Below are 14,707 nucleotides of genomic sequence, written 5' to 3' on the forward strand. Positions count from 1 at the left end.
GTTGTGTTTCTTTTGTTTATAGAAATAAAAACAGATTGTAAATATAAAACCAAATATTTAATCAATCTCTGTTTCCCTCTCTAGAGAAAACATAACATTTGGTTTTGTTTTACAAGATAAGAATGATGTGTTGTAACATTATTTTGTGTATCAGCAAATTTTTCATACACACAAAAAATGACAATCCCCTAAGTAAGTTATTTTCTTTTACAAAGTTAAAATCTTAATGCTGGTTAATACTTTAACTTGTATTTTGAACGTACCCACCGGAAGTGTCAGTACGTCTCGTTATGTTGTGATGCACTTCTTGAGATCGGCCGTTAGAGGCCAGTAAACCATCGTGATAAAACGCACATGTAAACCCTGGTCCGTTTTATTTTTAATAGCCTGAATTACTTCGTGTGCTCTTGTGTTTTAAAGGTTTCATGGTTTTCGAGGTGAGTGGATGACAACGTGGGTAAACTGCGTGAATGCAGCGCGAATAAAAGCCGGTGGAGATGCTGTGTGGAATGAAGAGGGAAGCTGTCCGTGCAGATGCCTGTTCAAAACACAGCAGACATCAATAATTCGTTTCCAAAATAATTCAGAAGAGCACGATCCCCCTTTGAGTACTTGAACACGTTCATGGACCAAAGCGAGACAGACAAATGTAACCAGGGCGTGTTTCACTGTGATCGGCGGTGATCGATTCTGCACAGGCCTGGTTCGTGTCACACAAGCCTGCAGTTTATTTTAAAGAGGAGTCGACACCATGAATGAAGTGGATTATCTTGATCATAACAGAGCTGAGAGTCTGCAGTTTGAAGAAAAGCCGGACATTAAACCTCCAGATGTTGAACAGCTGCAGGACGCTGATATAAACCAAACCGCTGGTAAGAATAAACACAGCTGGAATGCGAAGAAATCTGCTAACAGCTGATTCGCTGTGGGGCTGGGTGGAGATCACGATCGCACATCTTCTCACGATCTGCTAATCTCAATTTGTAAAAATAACAAAAGTATTTGCTATCAATGACTTTTTGTGTTCTCGGAGTTAAAAAGGCGGAACTCATCTGGGCATCGTGTAGCACCCGGCCGCTTTACACCGCGCACATATGCAAGAAATCTTGTAGTTTTTAAAGTAATTCCTTGTTAAAAACTACCTTTGAGCAAAGAAAAAAAATCTATATAACTTTCAAATGATATAAGGGGCAAACAAGAGATAAATGAAAAAAATAAATACATATATACAAATAAACTTATCTGTTTTAAGGCTTATTGGGTTTTTATGCATTTCACTCCTTCCTTAAAATGTCTGACATTAATCTAAATGGTTTGTTTGGTTACATTAATTAGCAGATATACGCTCATTGGCCACTTTGTTAGGTACAGCTGTTTAATCACTCATTTATACAAATTTTTAATCAGTCAGTCACATGGCAGCATCTCAGTGGTCAAGGCGACCTGCTGTTGAGACTGAGCATCAGAATGAAGGCGAAAGTTGATTTTGGTGACTTTAAACGTGGCATTTTGTAACCGTCGCTCTGACTGAAACATTTTTCAGACCTCCAGTTTTTTGGTTTCCTAAAAGCTCAAAGAAAAAGTACAACCAAATAAAAAAAATGTTCTAAGCATTCAACTCTTTTTTTTATTTTTATTTTTTTCTAGGAATTTCATTATAAAAAATAATTATTATTTGTCACCCGTAAAGGAGCTTCTTCAGCTTTTGAATGTTCTTATATAATTTTTCATGATTTTTGCTTTTAGATAGAAAAATATGGACGGTGCTCTCCCTAAAGTTAAGTTTAGTTCATGAAACAAAGATATTTGTGGTATGAAAACATCACAGAGCAACATGCCTTCCCTATGTTTATCATTACATATGGGATTATGGGATAACCACTTTGTGTCTGTACACTTTAACATTCCAAGATTTCATCCTGGATCATGTAATGCAAAGCACCTCTCGCCACTTAATAACAGTAATGATCAGATTTCCCTTTAAACAATAAATGTCCTTCTGCATGCTCATAAATCTGTTTGCAGTGTATCAGGATCTGCTGAGCAAATTAGGTGAGCTGTTACAACATTTTCCAGTTCCAATAGAATATCAGTGTTTACGTTATGCTTCGGATTTATCTCCTGATGGGCTGATACATTCTTGGAGGAAAGTCTTGTGATGGGTACATCACAATTATAGGAGCTAATATATTACTTTTAATTTTGTGTAAAATTTGTAGTCAGGAGTATTTCATGTTTTTGTTGAGGGTCACCAGTTTATTTAAAGGCTACTAAAAAAGTATTAATTTAATTGAGATTTGCTTCTATATGATAATCACAAACATGTCAGCCTATTGCTGAACAAACACTCTGCTGCATATTAAAACAATCAAACTGTCAAAACATTTTATGTTTTTACTTAAATACCCATTCAATCCCACTGGCAACAACTGCCGTTTTAACTGCCTATGACATTTAATTCAACATATTGTGTGTAGGGGAAGTCTAAGGAGTAAAATGCATTCACTCATTTTGCAGGGAAACATTTGGGATTAAATGGGTTAAGTAAATACTTTATATACTGAAAATCAGTGTATTATTTTATCACAGTATAAACATGAAACTGAATGTCTTATACGGCTTCCTTTAGCTTACAGAACTGCAGAACTATTGCTATTCAGTTTGACACGAAGTCATCGGGTATGAAATCAAAGGCTGGCCTGCAGGCATCCCAAAGCTGCTCCAGCTTCTTGGGTTTCCTCCTCCATATTTCCATCTTTGTCCTCAGATGTACTCAATAATATTCACATCAAGAGACTGCTGGCTAAGCCCAAAGAACTTTGAGCTTTTTCACTTTGAGAAACTTCAAAATGGAACCCGAAGTGTAGCAAGGAGCTCCGTCTTGCTGAGAAATTTGACCAAATCATTTTGACCCACGTTCCCCCTGACATCTCCATACTGGATGGCATGCTGAACCACAATCTTTTCATTGTGAAAGCATTGTTGTAACTGAATCATGATGGCATGCGCTTATATCAGATCTTATGCAAAGAAAGAAAGGAAGAAAAGGTTTTGGTGTCACAGGTGTGAAAGACCTCCAGGCAGTCTATTAAGCCATCATTATTTTGTCTCTAGCCATTTGAGGTTTTTGTTTTTGCTTCCTTTACTGCTTCATAAGTAATTATATCTAAGCTTTATTTTTACCACATCCCCAAGATAAAGATCTGTGGTTTACCAAAATTTCAATTCAAAAAATGTTATTTATACAGCATCAAATCACAACAACAGTCGCCTCAAGGTGCTTTATATTGTACAATATAAAGCAATAATACATAGAGAAAAACCCAACAACCATATGAATCCCTATGAACAAGGACTTTGGTGACAGTGGGAAGGAAAAACTCCCTTTTAACCGCCGCAACCGGTTGGGGTGAGAGGAGGAAAACAGGACAAAGACATGCTGTGGAAGAGAGCCAGAGATTAATAACAAGTATGATTCAGTGCAGAGAGGTCTATTAACACATAATGAGTTAGAAAGGTGACTGAAGAAGAAACACCCAGTGCATCATGGGAATCCCCCAGCAGCCTACACTTACTGCAGCATAACTAAGGGAGGATTCAGGGATAAGATAAGTTTGAAGCCTAATCTTAAAAGTAAAGATTAAGTCCATCTCCTGAATCCAAACTGGAATCTGGTTCTACAGAAGAGGGGAAAATGAAATTGATAAATGTTTGGTCCAAAGCTTCCATCCACTCATCATGGCCATGAAGTGTCATAGTGAATTTGGTCATTTAACAATTTGTTTGAATACTTCTTTTTCCAGGTAGGTTAGAATTACCATACAGCATACATCTTTAATGATTAAAAAACAACAACAATTATGTGCACAACTTTGAATTTATTTTGGATTTTCTAAGCCACACAGGGTCATACAAGTTGAAATATGTACATTAATATTTGGTTAAATGTCCCTTAGCTAACTGCACCTTGACCAGACTTGTTATCCATCAACAAGCTTCTCACATAATTCAGGCTGGATTTTGACCACTCTTGACCACTCTTCTCAGCAGAATTGTTAGCGTTTATTTAAAATTGTTTGGTTTCCTGGCACAGATCCGAGTGTAAGCATAGTTCACAAAGTTTCAAGTGGATGGATCTCTGGGCTTTGCCCATTCCAGAACCTTAATGTCAGCCTGGTTTATTCATCCCGATGCCAGTTTTGATGTGTTTCAGCCCATTATCCTGTTAGAACGTTAACTGTGTCCCAATTTCAACCATCTAGCTGTTGATTTGAGGTGAAGTTGAAGAATTTGGAGGTAGTCTTCCTTCATTATTCCATTCTGTTGGTGGAATTTAGCACAGGCAGTAAAACAGCCTGATGACAATGAAACTGTCACGCATGAATCACCATGCATGACAGTTGGTACAGTGTTTCTGCAATGCCGTCTATAAATTAAATTAATTCAAATAAATGAAATAAAATTAAACTGTGAACTCTGTTGTTGTTGGTTTTTTTTTTTTTTTTTTACTTTTAAAAGAACAGCTCAAAGAAATTAAAAATTAAAAGCCCAAAATTACCATGACATTCACACCCATGAGAAGTGGATTTAAACTTCTTACCATTACTGTAATTGTTAGGGTGACTGGTGATGGATAGTGTTTCATTTTTGGTCTCAAAATAATCCCCACTGTAACTTGAATTTCAGATTACATTAACAGCTACTGAAATCAAGGTGAACATATAGAAGCCTACAGTCAGTGATGTACATGTATGTTTCAGTATTCCCCGCAGATGTCCAGCAGATGTTGGTGATTAAAGAAGAGCTACCCTGGACCCCCAGTCTGGACCAGCAGAATCTAGACCACCTCCACATAAAGGAGGAGCATGAGGAGCTGTGGATCGATACAGGGGGAGCGCATCTTGCTGTTAGCACTAAGTGCACATTGTCTTCTATTTCCATGAAGTGTGAAGATGAAAGAGAAGAAAAACCTCAGATTGTACAGCTTCATCAAAGTCAGACTGAAGACAATGCAGAAGCAGAAGCTACAAACAGCAGCTCAGCTACAAATATCAACAATGAAATTGATGAAAAGGATTGTAGAGGACCAGAAATCGTTGGGAACTCTAATCCAAATTTCCATTTCCAACTAAATGCTGTTGAGAAGGCCCCAGACTCTTCTGAAACAGACATTAGTGATGGAGATGATTGGCAGGAGCCTTTGTCTGATGCTGGACCTGCAAACGAAGATGGTGACAGTGGTTGCCCTATACCTAAATCAAACTTGAAAACTCTGAAATCACTGAAAAGCAAGTGTTCTTTTCAGAGAAGGAAGACATGTCATTCATTCAAAAGGCCTTATGGCTGTTTGGCTAATGAGAAATTTAACAGAGTGAAACAAAGTGAATTTTCAAAGATGATAGTCAACACAGGAGAAAAAACATTTACCTGTGGTGTTTGTGCAAAAAGATTTAAACAGAAACAAAATCTGAAGACACATATGAGAGTCCACACAGGTGATAAACCATATAACTGTGATTTTTGTGGAAAAGACTTTAGACATCACTATAGTTTTAAAGTACACATCAGAATCCATACTGGGGAAAAACCGTTTGTTTGTGGCATTTGTGGTGAAAAATTTAGAAAAAAGCAAAATCTCAAACGCCACATGAGGGTTCACACAGGAGAGAAACCATTCAGCTGTGTTGTCTGCGCAAAACGATTTACACAGCAGGGCGTTCTGAAGAGACATATGAGAGTTCACACGAGAGAGAAACCATTTGGCTGCAATCTGTGTAATAAAATGTTTACACAGCAGGGGGTTCTGAAGAGGCACATGAGGGTACACACAGGAGAGAAACCATTCAGCTGTGGTGCATGTGGGAAAAAGTTTGTGCATCAACATGACCTCAAAATACACATCAGAGTCCACACTGGAGAGAAACAGTTCAGCTGTCCTGCATGTGAAAAGCGATTTACTCAGCAGGGAAGCCTCAAGAGACACATGAGGGTGCACACTGGAGAGAAACCATTTGGTTGTAATGTGTGTGGGAAAACTTTTACTCAACAGGGAAGTCTAAATAGGCACACGAGAAGCCACACACAGTAGAAATTGTACTGGGTCTTAGTGCTATTTGAAACAGTTTTAACCAACCAATCTGTGTTCGTTAAACCTGAGATGAGATAAACTTGAGGATTTCTGATTCACAAAGAAAGTTAACTTAAACTGAGTGAGACTCTGTACACTAAACCTACTCACTGACAAGTTTTCTTTAACAAACTGACTCATTTCCTTATTCCAAAAGTTGCTATCAAACCACTTGGTGGAGCAAATGAATTTAGACAAGTTTACATTTTATAAACACTAAAATGCTGATTAGGTGTCAATTCACTATCTTTTTATTTACCATGTTGGCTTTTTAATTTTTCAGTGGTCAATTTGTATGAGTGAAGAAAGTGAATATCTCACTTATTTATTATCAGCTAAGAATTATAGTGGCTTGCAAAAGTATTCGCCCCCCTTGAACTTCCCCACGTTTTGTCACATTACAGCCACAAACATGAATCAATTTCATTGGAATTCCACGTGAAAGACCAACACAAAGTGGTGCACACGTGAGACGCGGAACGAAAATCATACATGATTCCAAACATTTTTTTACAAATAAATAACTGAAAAGTGGGGTGTGCGTAATTATTCAGCCCCCTGAGTCAATACTTTGTAGAACCACCTTTTGCTGCAATTATAGCTCTTCTTTGCAAAACAACTCCAGCTCAGTCAGATTAGATCAGCGGTCTCCAACCTTTTTGGCGCCACGGACCAGTTTATGCCCGACAATATTTTCACGGACCAGCCTTTAAGGTGTCGCGGATAAATACAACAAAATAAAACCAGTAATGGTACCGAAAAAAAAGAAGATTTATTCATAACACACTTGAAAAGACCCAGGAAAACAGAGTTAACGATAAAAACGATAACAAAATAACGCTGAAAACCGATAAAAACCCTGAAAACCATACATTTCACACCTGAGCCTCAACTCTCGCGGCCCGGTACCAAACGACTCACGGCCCGGGGGTTGGGGACCGCTGGATTAGATGGACAGCGTTTGTGAACAGCAGTTTTCGGATCTTGCCACAGATTCTCGATTGGATTTAGATCTGGACTTTGACTGGGCCATTCTAACACATGGATATGTTTTGTTTTAAACCATTCCATTGTTGCCCTGGCTTTATGTTTAGGGTCGATGTCCTGCTGGAGGTGAACCTCTGCCCCAGGATTCCAAGATTGCCCTGTATTTGGCTCCATCCATCTTCCCATCAACTCTGACCAGCTTCCCTGTCCCTGCTGAAGAGAAGCACCCCCAGAGCATGATGCTACCACCACCATATTTGACAGTGGGGATGGTGTGTTCAGAGTGATGTGCAGTGTTAGTTTTCCACCACACAGTGTTTTGCATGTTGGTCTCATCTGACCAGAGCAGCTTCTTCCACATGTTTGCTGTGTCCCCCACATGGCTTGTGGCAAACTGCAAACTGGACTTCTTATGGTTTTCTGTTAACAATGGCTTTCTTCTTGCCACTCTTCCATAAAGGCCAACTTTGTGCAGTGCACGACTAATAGTTGTCCTATGGACAGATTCCCCCACCTGAGCTGTAGATCTCTGCAGCTCGTCCAGAGTCACCATGGGCCTCTTGGCTGCATTTCTGATCAGCGCTCTCCTTGTTCGGCCTTTGAGTTTAGATGGATGGCCTTGTCTTGGTAGGTTTACAGTTGTGCCATACTCCTTCAATTTCTGAGTGTCCCACAGTGCTCCATGGGATGTTCAAGGCTTGGGAAATCTTTTTGTAGCCTAAGCCTAAATTTCTCAATAACTTTATCCCTGACCTGTCTGGTGTGTTCTTTGGATTTCATGGTGTTGTTGCTCCCAATATTCTCTTAGACAATCTCTGAGGCCGTCACAGAGCAGCTGTATTTGTACTGACATTAGATTACACACAGGTGCACTCTATTTAGTCATTAGCACTCATCAGGCAACGTCTATGGGCAACTGACTGCACTCAGACCAAAGGGGGCTGAATAATTACGCACACTCCACTTTGCAGTTATTTATTTGTAAAAAATGTTTGGAATCATGTATGATTTTCATTCCACTTCTCACTTTTACACCACTTTGTTTTGGTCTTTCACATGGAATTCCAATAAAATTGATTCATGTTTGTGGCTGTAATGTGACAAAATGTGGGAAAGTTCAAGGGAGGCGAATACTTTTGCAAGCCACTGTAAATCCATCTTTCTAACTGTGAGAGTCTTTGAATATTAATGCAGGTATCAGACTGTCAGCCAGTTAGTTAAATTAGACTGGAAACAGTGTACATTACTATAGAATGACTGTTTACATCAAAATCACCTGTATAAAGTTTCAAAGTGTTGTCACGTGTACAGAAGAAATAGCATTTCTCTGTGCAATGAAATTCTTCCTTTGCTGTCCACACACCAATGCCAAGTTAGGTAGGGTTGAAGGAGCAAGATAAATAAGGATACAAATAAGACAAGATATTAAGATAAATAACATAAAAAAATAAGGATAAAAAAATAGTGAAAGATAAATAAGTACAAACAAAATAAGTGAAGACAAGTAAGGTATGCAGATGTCAATGTAAATGGATGTACAAAGGAGCTTAATGTGCAAAATGAACTTAGTGTGCAAAGTGTCCTGATGTGCAAATTGCAGTTGAGGTAGGTCAGATGTTCAGGAATCTGATAGGAGAAGGAGTTGTTGAATCGGGATGTTCTGGATTTCACACTTCTAAACTTTGGTATTGAGAGCAGAAGTGTGAACAGTCCGTGTTGAGGCTGTGTGGGGTCTTTGAGGATGGAGGCAGCTCTCCTCTGGACTCTGTGATGGTAGATGCTCTGCAGAGAGGGCGATCTTCTCTGCAGTTGTTATCACTCTCTGCAGGCGTTTTCAGTCCATAGCAGTACTGCTGCCGTACCACGCAGTAATGCAGCTTGATGGTGTGTTCTCCACAGTGCAGCTGTAGAAGCTGCTGAGGATCTTGGCCAACAAATTAAATTTCCTCAGCCTCCTCAGGAAATACAGCCGCTGCTGAGCCTTCTTGACCAGCTGTGTGGTGTTCAGTGTCCAGGTGAGGTCCTCACTGATGTTTACTGTGTTGTAATCAATCATACTGTTGGAAAGATGTCTGTCACAGCTAGATCTTGGAGAAAATCTCAGTGAACATGAGACTGAAATGACTTAAAACTGTAAAACTGAACAAAATGTGTTGTTAAAGTGACTTTTAAAATCCAGCTGCAAACAGTCTGATTGTAATCTAATTACATTTCATATTGAAGTGTGTCCACAGGTTGGAATTCAGTCATTAATTGACGTAAAATACCAGTTTAAAGTTTCATTATCTGAAATTCAGAGTCGGACCCACCAAGACTGTTGACCCAGAACCAGAACTAGATCAGCAGATCATTTCCCAGTCAGACTATGTTTTTATGGCAGGATGGATCCAAAATGGATCGGGGATTCAGACTGGATCACACCTGGATCTGGTTTGGCTCCGGTCATTGCCTAGCTCATCCCGTCCAGATCTGTTTTTGATTAGTTATCTTGTCAAAAAGTCAATGCAGCTAGCAGCCTGGGCCATGCCTTGTCATGTTTAACTTCTTTGATGGATTTCTTGTTTTCTTTTAATTAAACCTGTACATTGTAAGTTAATAGTTCTTAGTGTGTAAGATGTCTGTGGTGATAAAAATAAAGATGTATTTTTTCAAGCAACATAGCTACAGTTGTCTTTGTTGTTGTTGTTTACAAAGAATACAGAATCAAAAAATGAAAGTCTTAGGTTCAGGTTTTTGACATTTTTATGGTAATTAAATTATTTCCCTTTTTGTTACGGATTAGGTGACTTGAAGTTGAGAGAAAGAATATAATTTTACTAAACAGCACCTGAAACTCTCAAGTTACTTTCTTTTTGTATGTGGATTTAGTCTTTTTGTTTTCTGCTGACAGTAGTCACTAACAAGTTTACTGGTTATCGAGGCGAGCTGCTGGAAATACGCTCTGGTCAGTTGGAGATACTTTTATGTTGCTATATGTATTTTTATCTTTCACACTGCCACCAACCTAATGACCCACATCTTTTCACAATAACCATAGCCAGGCCTGGAGCTAATTGAATAAGAAATAATTTGGTCTTGTTATTGGAAAAAAGTAAATATTCAAAGAGAAAAAAAAGATTTTTTTTTTTTAAAAATGGACTACTCTTTTGTTTCAGTTTTAGAAATTGCATAATTTTTTGATAACTGCTTGTCAAAAGAACTAAACCCTTTCAGTTCTTTAAAATTTTTTTTTTTACAGAAAACATATTCTTCAGTCCAGAAATAAACAAATAACAAATACAGTAGAAGCATGTGCCGTTTCCATAGTGTAGTGGTTATCACGTTCACCTAAGATGTGAAAAGTCCCTGGTCTGAAACCGGGCAGAAACATGCTTCTTTGCTTATGCGTCCTGATACAAAAGTGTCTGACTGCAGGTACTGCTTCATCTTGTGGGGTTGTACTGTTGTTGGGAAACAAAGAAGAGAAAGTAAGTTTGCTTGCGACATTTGTGGTAAAGTACTCAAATCTGGTACAGGGCTTTGGTGTTTTTTGCCTTTGGAAGCTCTTTAAGAATGGAAAAGCACTTTTAGTATTTGGCATTTGGAAGTTAATGACAAACACTAATAGTGCTTTCACAGCTGGAAATAATCATATTTGTTGCAGGTCATGTAGTTATATGTTGAATTTGGAAGGCTTGATTTAAAAAAAAAGTGTTAATTTATTTTCACATTAGATTCTTGTTCAAGCACTTTATGATACAGCAGTTAGCATCAGTGTGCACCATCACCATGTATACAAATTCTTCTGTTGACCACAAGAATATGGAGTCACTGTTGTCCCGTGTCTGTTTTTGTGTTCTCTGCAGATGTCCAACAGCTGCTGGTGATCAAAGAAGAGGTTTCCCATGAATGGAGCAACAGTCCGGACCAGAAGGGCCCAGAGCTTCTCTTTAAAAAGGAGGAACAAGATGAACTCAGTAACAGTGAGGTGGGAGAGCCGCTTAATGATCTAACAAAGGCTGATATCATCAGGCTCCAACTCACTGCTGGTCCTGTGAAGACTGAAAACGATGAAGAGAAGCCTAACTCTTTACTTCTCCTTCAGAATCAAATGGGAGAGGCAGAGCCTCCACTTTGCAGCTTAGCTAAACAGATAAAAACAGAAAGTGATGGAGAGGACCGTGAAGGACCTGGACCTGGACTATGGAACCCAGATCCAAATACTGATGAGAAGGCTTCAGACTCTTCTGCGACTGACGTCTCAGATGATGATGATGATGATAGTGACGATGGTGGTGGTGATTGGCAGGAACCTTTGTCAGATTCTGGACCTCCAAATGATGACGGTGAAAATAATCAGGGAGCTCCTACATCAAGTGCAAATGGACTCAAATCTCCAAAAAGCAAGAGGCCTGTTCAGAGGCTCATGACAAGCCATTTAATGGAAACTTCCTCCAGGCATTTGGGAAATGTAGATTCACCCAGACAAGACAGACAATTTATCTGTGGTATTTGCGGAAAACGATTTACACAAAAACAAAATCTTAAGACACATATCCGAATTCACACTGGTGAAAAACCATTTCATTGTGATTTTTGTGGAAAGCGTTTTCGACATCTCTATAGTTTCAAGGCGCACATCAGAATCCACACAGGAGAGAAACCGTTTGTATGTGACATCTGTGGTGAAAGGTTTACACAACAGCAAAATATCAAGAGGCACATCAGGGTTCACACAGGTGAGAAACCATTCGGTTGTGGGGTTTGCACAAAAAGATTTACACAACAGGTGGACCTGAAGAGACATATGAGAGTTCACACGAGAGAAAAACCATTTGGTTGTGATCTTTGCAGTAAAAGATATAACCGGAAAACACAATTAAGTGCACACATGAGAGTTCACACAGGAGAAAAACAGTTTGCTTGCGACATTTGTGGTAAAAGGTTTAACCGGATGGCGCTTGTTAAAGCACACACAAGGGTTCACACAGGAGAGAAACCATATGGCTGTGATATTTGTGGCAAAAGATTTAACAGGAAATCACATCTCAAAGCCCACACAAGAGGCCACACAGGAGAGAAACCACATGGTTGCGATGTCTGTGGCAAAAACTTTGTACATCAGCGCGATCTCAAGATCCACATCAGAGTTCACACCGGAGAGAAACAGTTTAGCTGCACTGTATGTGGGAAGAGATTCACCCATCAGGGAACTCTGACGAGACACATGAGAGTCCACACTGGAGAGAAGCCATTTAGCTGTGGTGTTTGTGGTAAAACGTTTACTCAGAAGGGAAATCTAAACAGACACGTGAAAACCCACACGGAGTAACAGCTTTGAAGGTTCTGTGAATGCACTTACCTGCTAATGAATAAGTTGGACGGATCTTTTTTGTTTGTTTGGTCATTAATTATGTCTGTTCATGCTATTGGGTGCTTTGAAGGATGCCCTGTACTGTATGAAAAAAAATAGAGACTATGGCTGGTGACATTTATAGTAGGGGTGGTACCATGTGCTCAAAGTGATGCAAGCTATATTGTAATTGGGAAATATATTACTTGAATTCCAGATAGCATTTATTTATACATTTTCTATATCCAAGGTACATAACCATGTTTAGTCATAATATTTTTAATAATAATCTATGCTTGAGCATTTTGTTTTTCTGTATAAACCAGAACTCGGTGGGTGGGTGTGCACCAAAATAAGTTTGGATCAGCATACCACAGTCAAACAGCAGCTATGTGGTGTTGGATAACACAGAACCAGATGGACACATCTACTCCTGATTGCTTTTCTGGTATGGAGTATATCAACTAATGTTATTTAGGTTTTAATTTTGCATTTAATTTCAACTCCTTATTGTATTTAGATTTTGTATTTAATCACTTTCTTTTTTGGTTGCTCTAACAGTAACTTGCCAACTTCTTGATTAATAAAATATTTATTCTTTTTATTCTTCCTCTTGAGCTTTTTACTTGAAGCATGATGTCATCAATTATCATCATTTTTCACAATGCTTATAACCTGTGGCATTGTTGGATAAGCCACATTTACCCAATCTCACAAGCACTTTACCCAAGCTTGGTACTGTTTCCTAACTACATTCATACTCCGATGGATGCATCAGAGAGCGACTTAGGGTTAGTATCTTACCCAAGGATACTTGGCATGCAGACTGGAGAAGCCAAAGATTGAACCACCAACCTTCCGATAGGTAGGTGACCTGCTCTACCTCCTGAGCTACAGCCACACCAGTGGTATGGTTCCTGTAAATTTCAAATATGCAGTAGTGTAGCCACTGGCCTTGATTGCACGTTATTATATACATATTTAAACACACACACACACACACACACACACACACACACACACACACACACACGTAGATATACACATATACATATATATGGACGGCGTCAACACGGGCTGGACGGCGTCAACACGTTAACGAGCAAACTGCGCTAATGCAGTAGTTCCCACCAATTGAGCATTGCGTGGCACATCCGACATAGTTTTACTTTTGTCCATGACGCGCTTACCTTCAGGGTCATGCTTCACAAGAAGACCAAAATAGTTCCAAAGGCCAGATCTGAATGAGGGTGGAGGAGGTTCAATTTGCCATGTTGCGACAAGCTTAGCTTCTGTCTTGCTAGCTTGCGCTGCGCTCAGTGGATCTGCGCTTGACAGTGCAACCTAGGCGGAGTAGTCGAACGCAGATCCACTGAGTGCTCAACACAGACAGCATCGTCAGAAGAAAAGTTGATAAAATAAATTAAAAATTTTGTATTGTTCGATACATATGCGTACCGAACCGAAAGCACTGTATCGAATGGTTCAATATCGATATGAGTATTGTTGCACCCCTAATAAAAATATATACATACATACATGAGAAGCAGGATTATAAATTCAGTTCTGGATTTAACAGGGAACCAATAAAGGGAAGCCAATATGCTCCCTCTTTCTAGTCCCTGTCAGTACTCTTGCTGCAACATTTTGGATCAACTGAAGGCTTTTCAGGGAGTTTTAGGACATCCTAATGATAACAAATTACACTAGTCGAGCCTAGAATAAATGGTTTAGCTACTTCAGCATCAGTCTGAGACTGTATGTTTCTAATTTTAGAGATGTTGCACAAACGGAAGAAAGCAGTGTTGGTGTGTGTTATCTGGCTTCATGGATAGATAAAGTTGCGTGTCATCTGTGTAGCAGTGAAAATGTATGCTTTGCCTTCTAATGTTACTACCTAGCTTAAGCATGTATAATGTAAACAGAATCTGTCCTAGCCTGGGTCTTCTGGAATCTGCCTATAGTTGGTGATGCTGTGGGATGCAGGTCCAGCCCTAAATGGCTCGAATTGGAGCTTAGCACTGCTATCGAGCACACTGGAGCATCCTTGCCAGCTATCTTATTTTCAAAATCGGTTATTAAAAGTGCATGTGATGACTTTATTCTTTGCAACTCCGTAAAAATATTGAATCAAATTAAGAGAATCTTGAACCTCCCGGTAGTGTCAACTTTTGCCCCGATCTGCCACAATCCTAGCTTTACGCCTAGTACAATGGATGCTGCTTTCAAACAATGGCCTGTCAAAGGGTTAATTGCTATAA

At 39.3% G+C, this 14,707-nt stretch overlaps 1 protein-coding gene and 1 pseudogene across 1 annotated transcript; both read left to right on the forward strand.

Moving 5' to 3' along the window:
- The first annotated feature begins 293 nt into the window (after window positions 1-293).
- Window positions 294-8,124, forward strand: LOC146703695 (uncharacterized). Its single transcript, XM_085467042.1, has 2 exons — window positions 294-872; window positions 4,761-8,124. The coding sequence occupies exons 1-2, from the start codon at window positions 752-754 to the stop codon at window positions 6,086-6,088; spliced, it is 1,449 nt and encodes a 482-aa protein (XP_085323168.1). The 5' UTR covers window positions 294-751; the 3' UTR covers window positions 6,089-8,124.
- Window positions 8,125-10,496: 2,372 nt separating this feature from the next.
- Window positions 10,497-13,050, forward strand: LOC146703696 (uncharacterized; annotated as a pseudogene).
- Window positions 13,051-14,707: the final 1,657 nt, after the last annotated feature.

This window comes from Copadichromis virginalis, linkage group LG8, assembly GCF_057382275.1.
Source record: "Copadichromis virginalis isolate Kocher_CV1m ecotype Utaka linkage group LG8, C_Virginalis_male_GT1.1, whole genome shotgun sequence".
Taxonomy (NCBI): Eukaryota; Metazoa; Chordata; class Actinopteri; order Cichliformes; family Cichlidae; genus Copadichromis; species Copadichromis virginalis.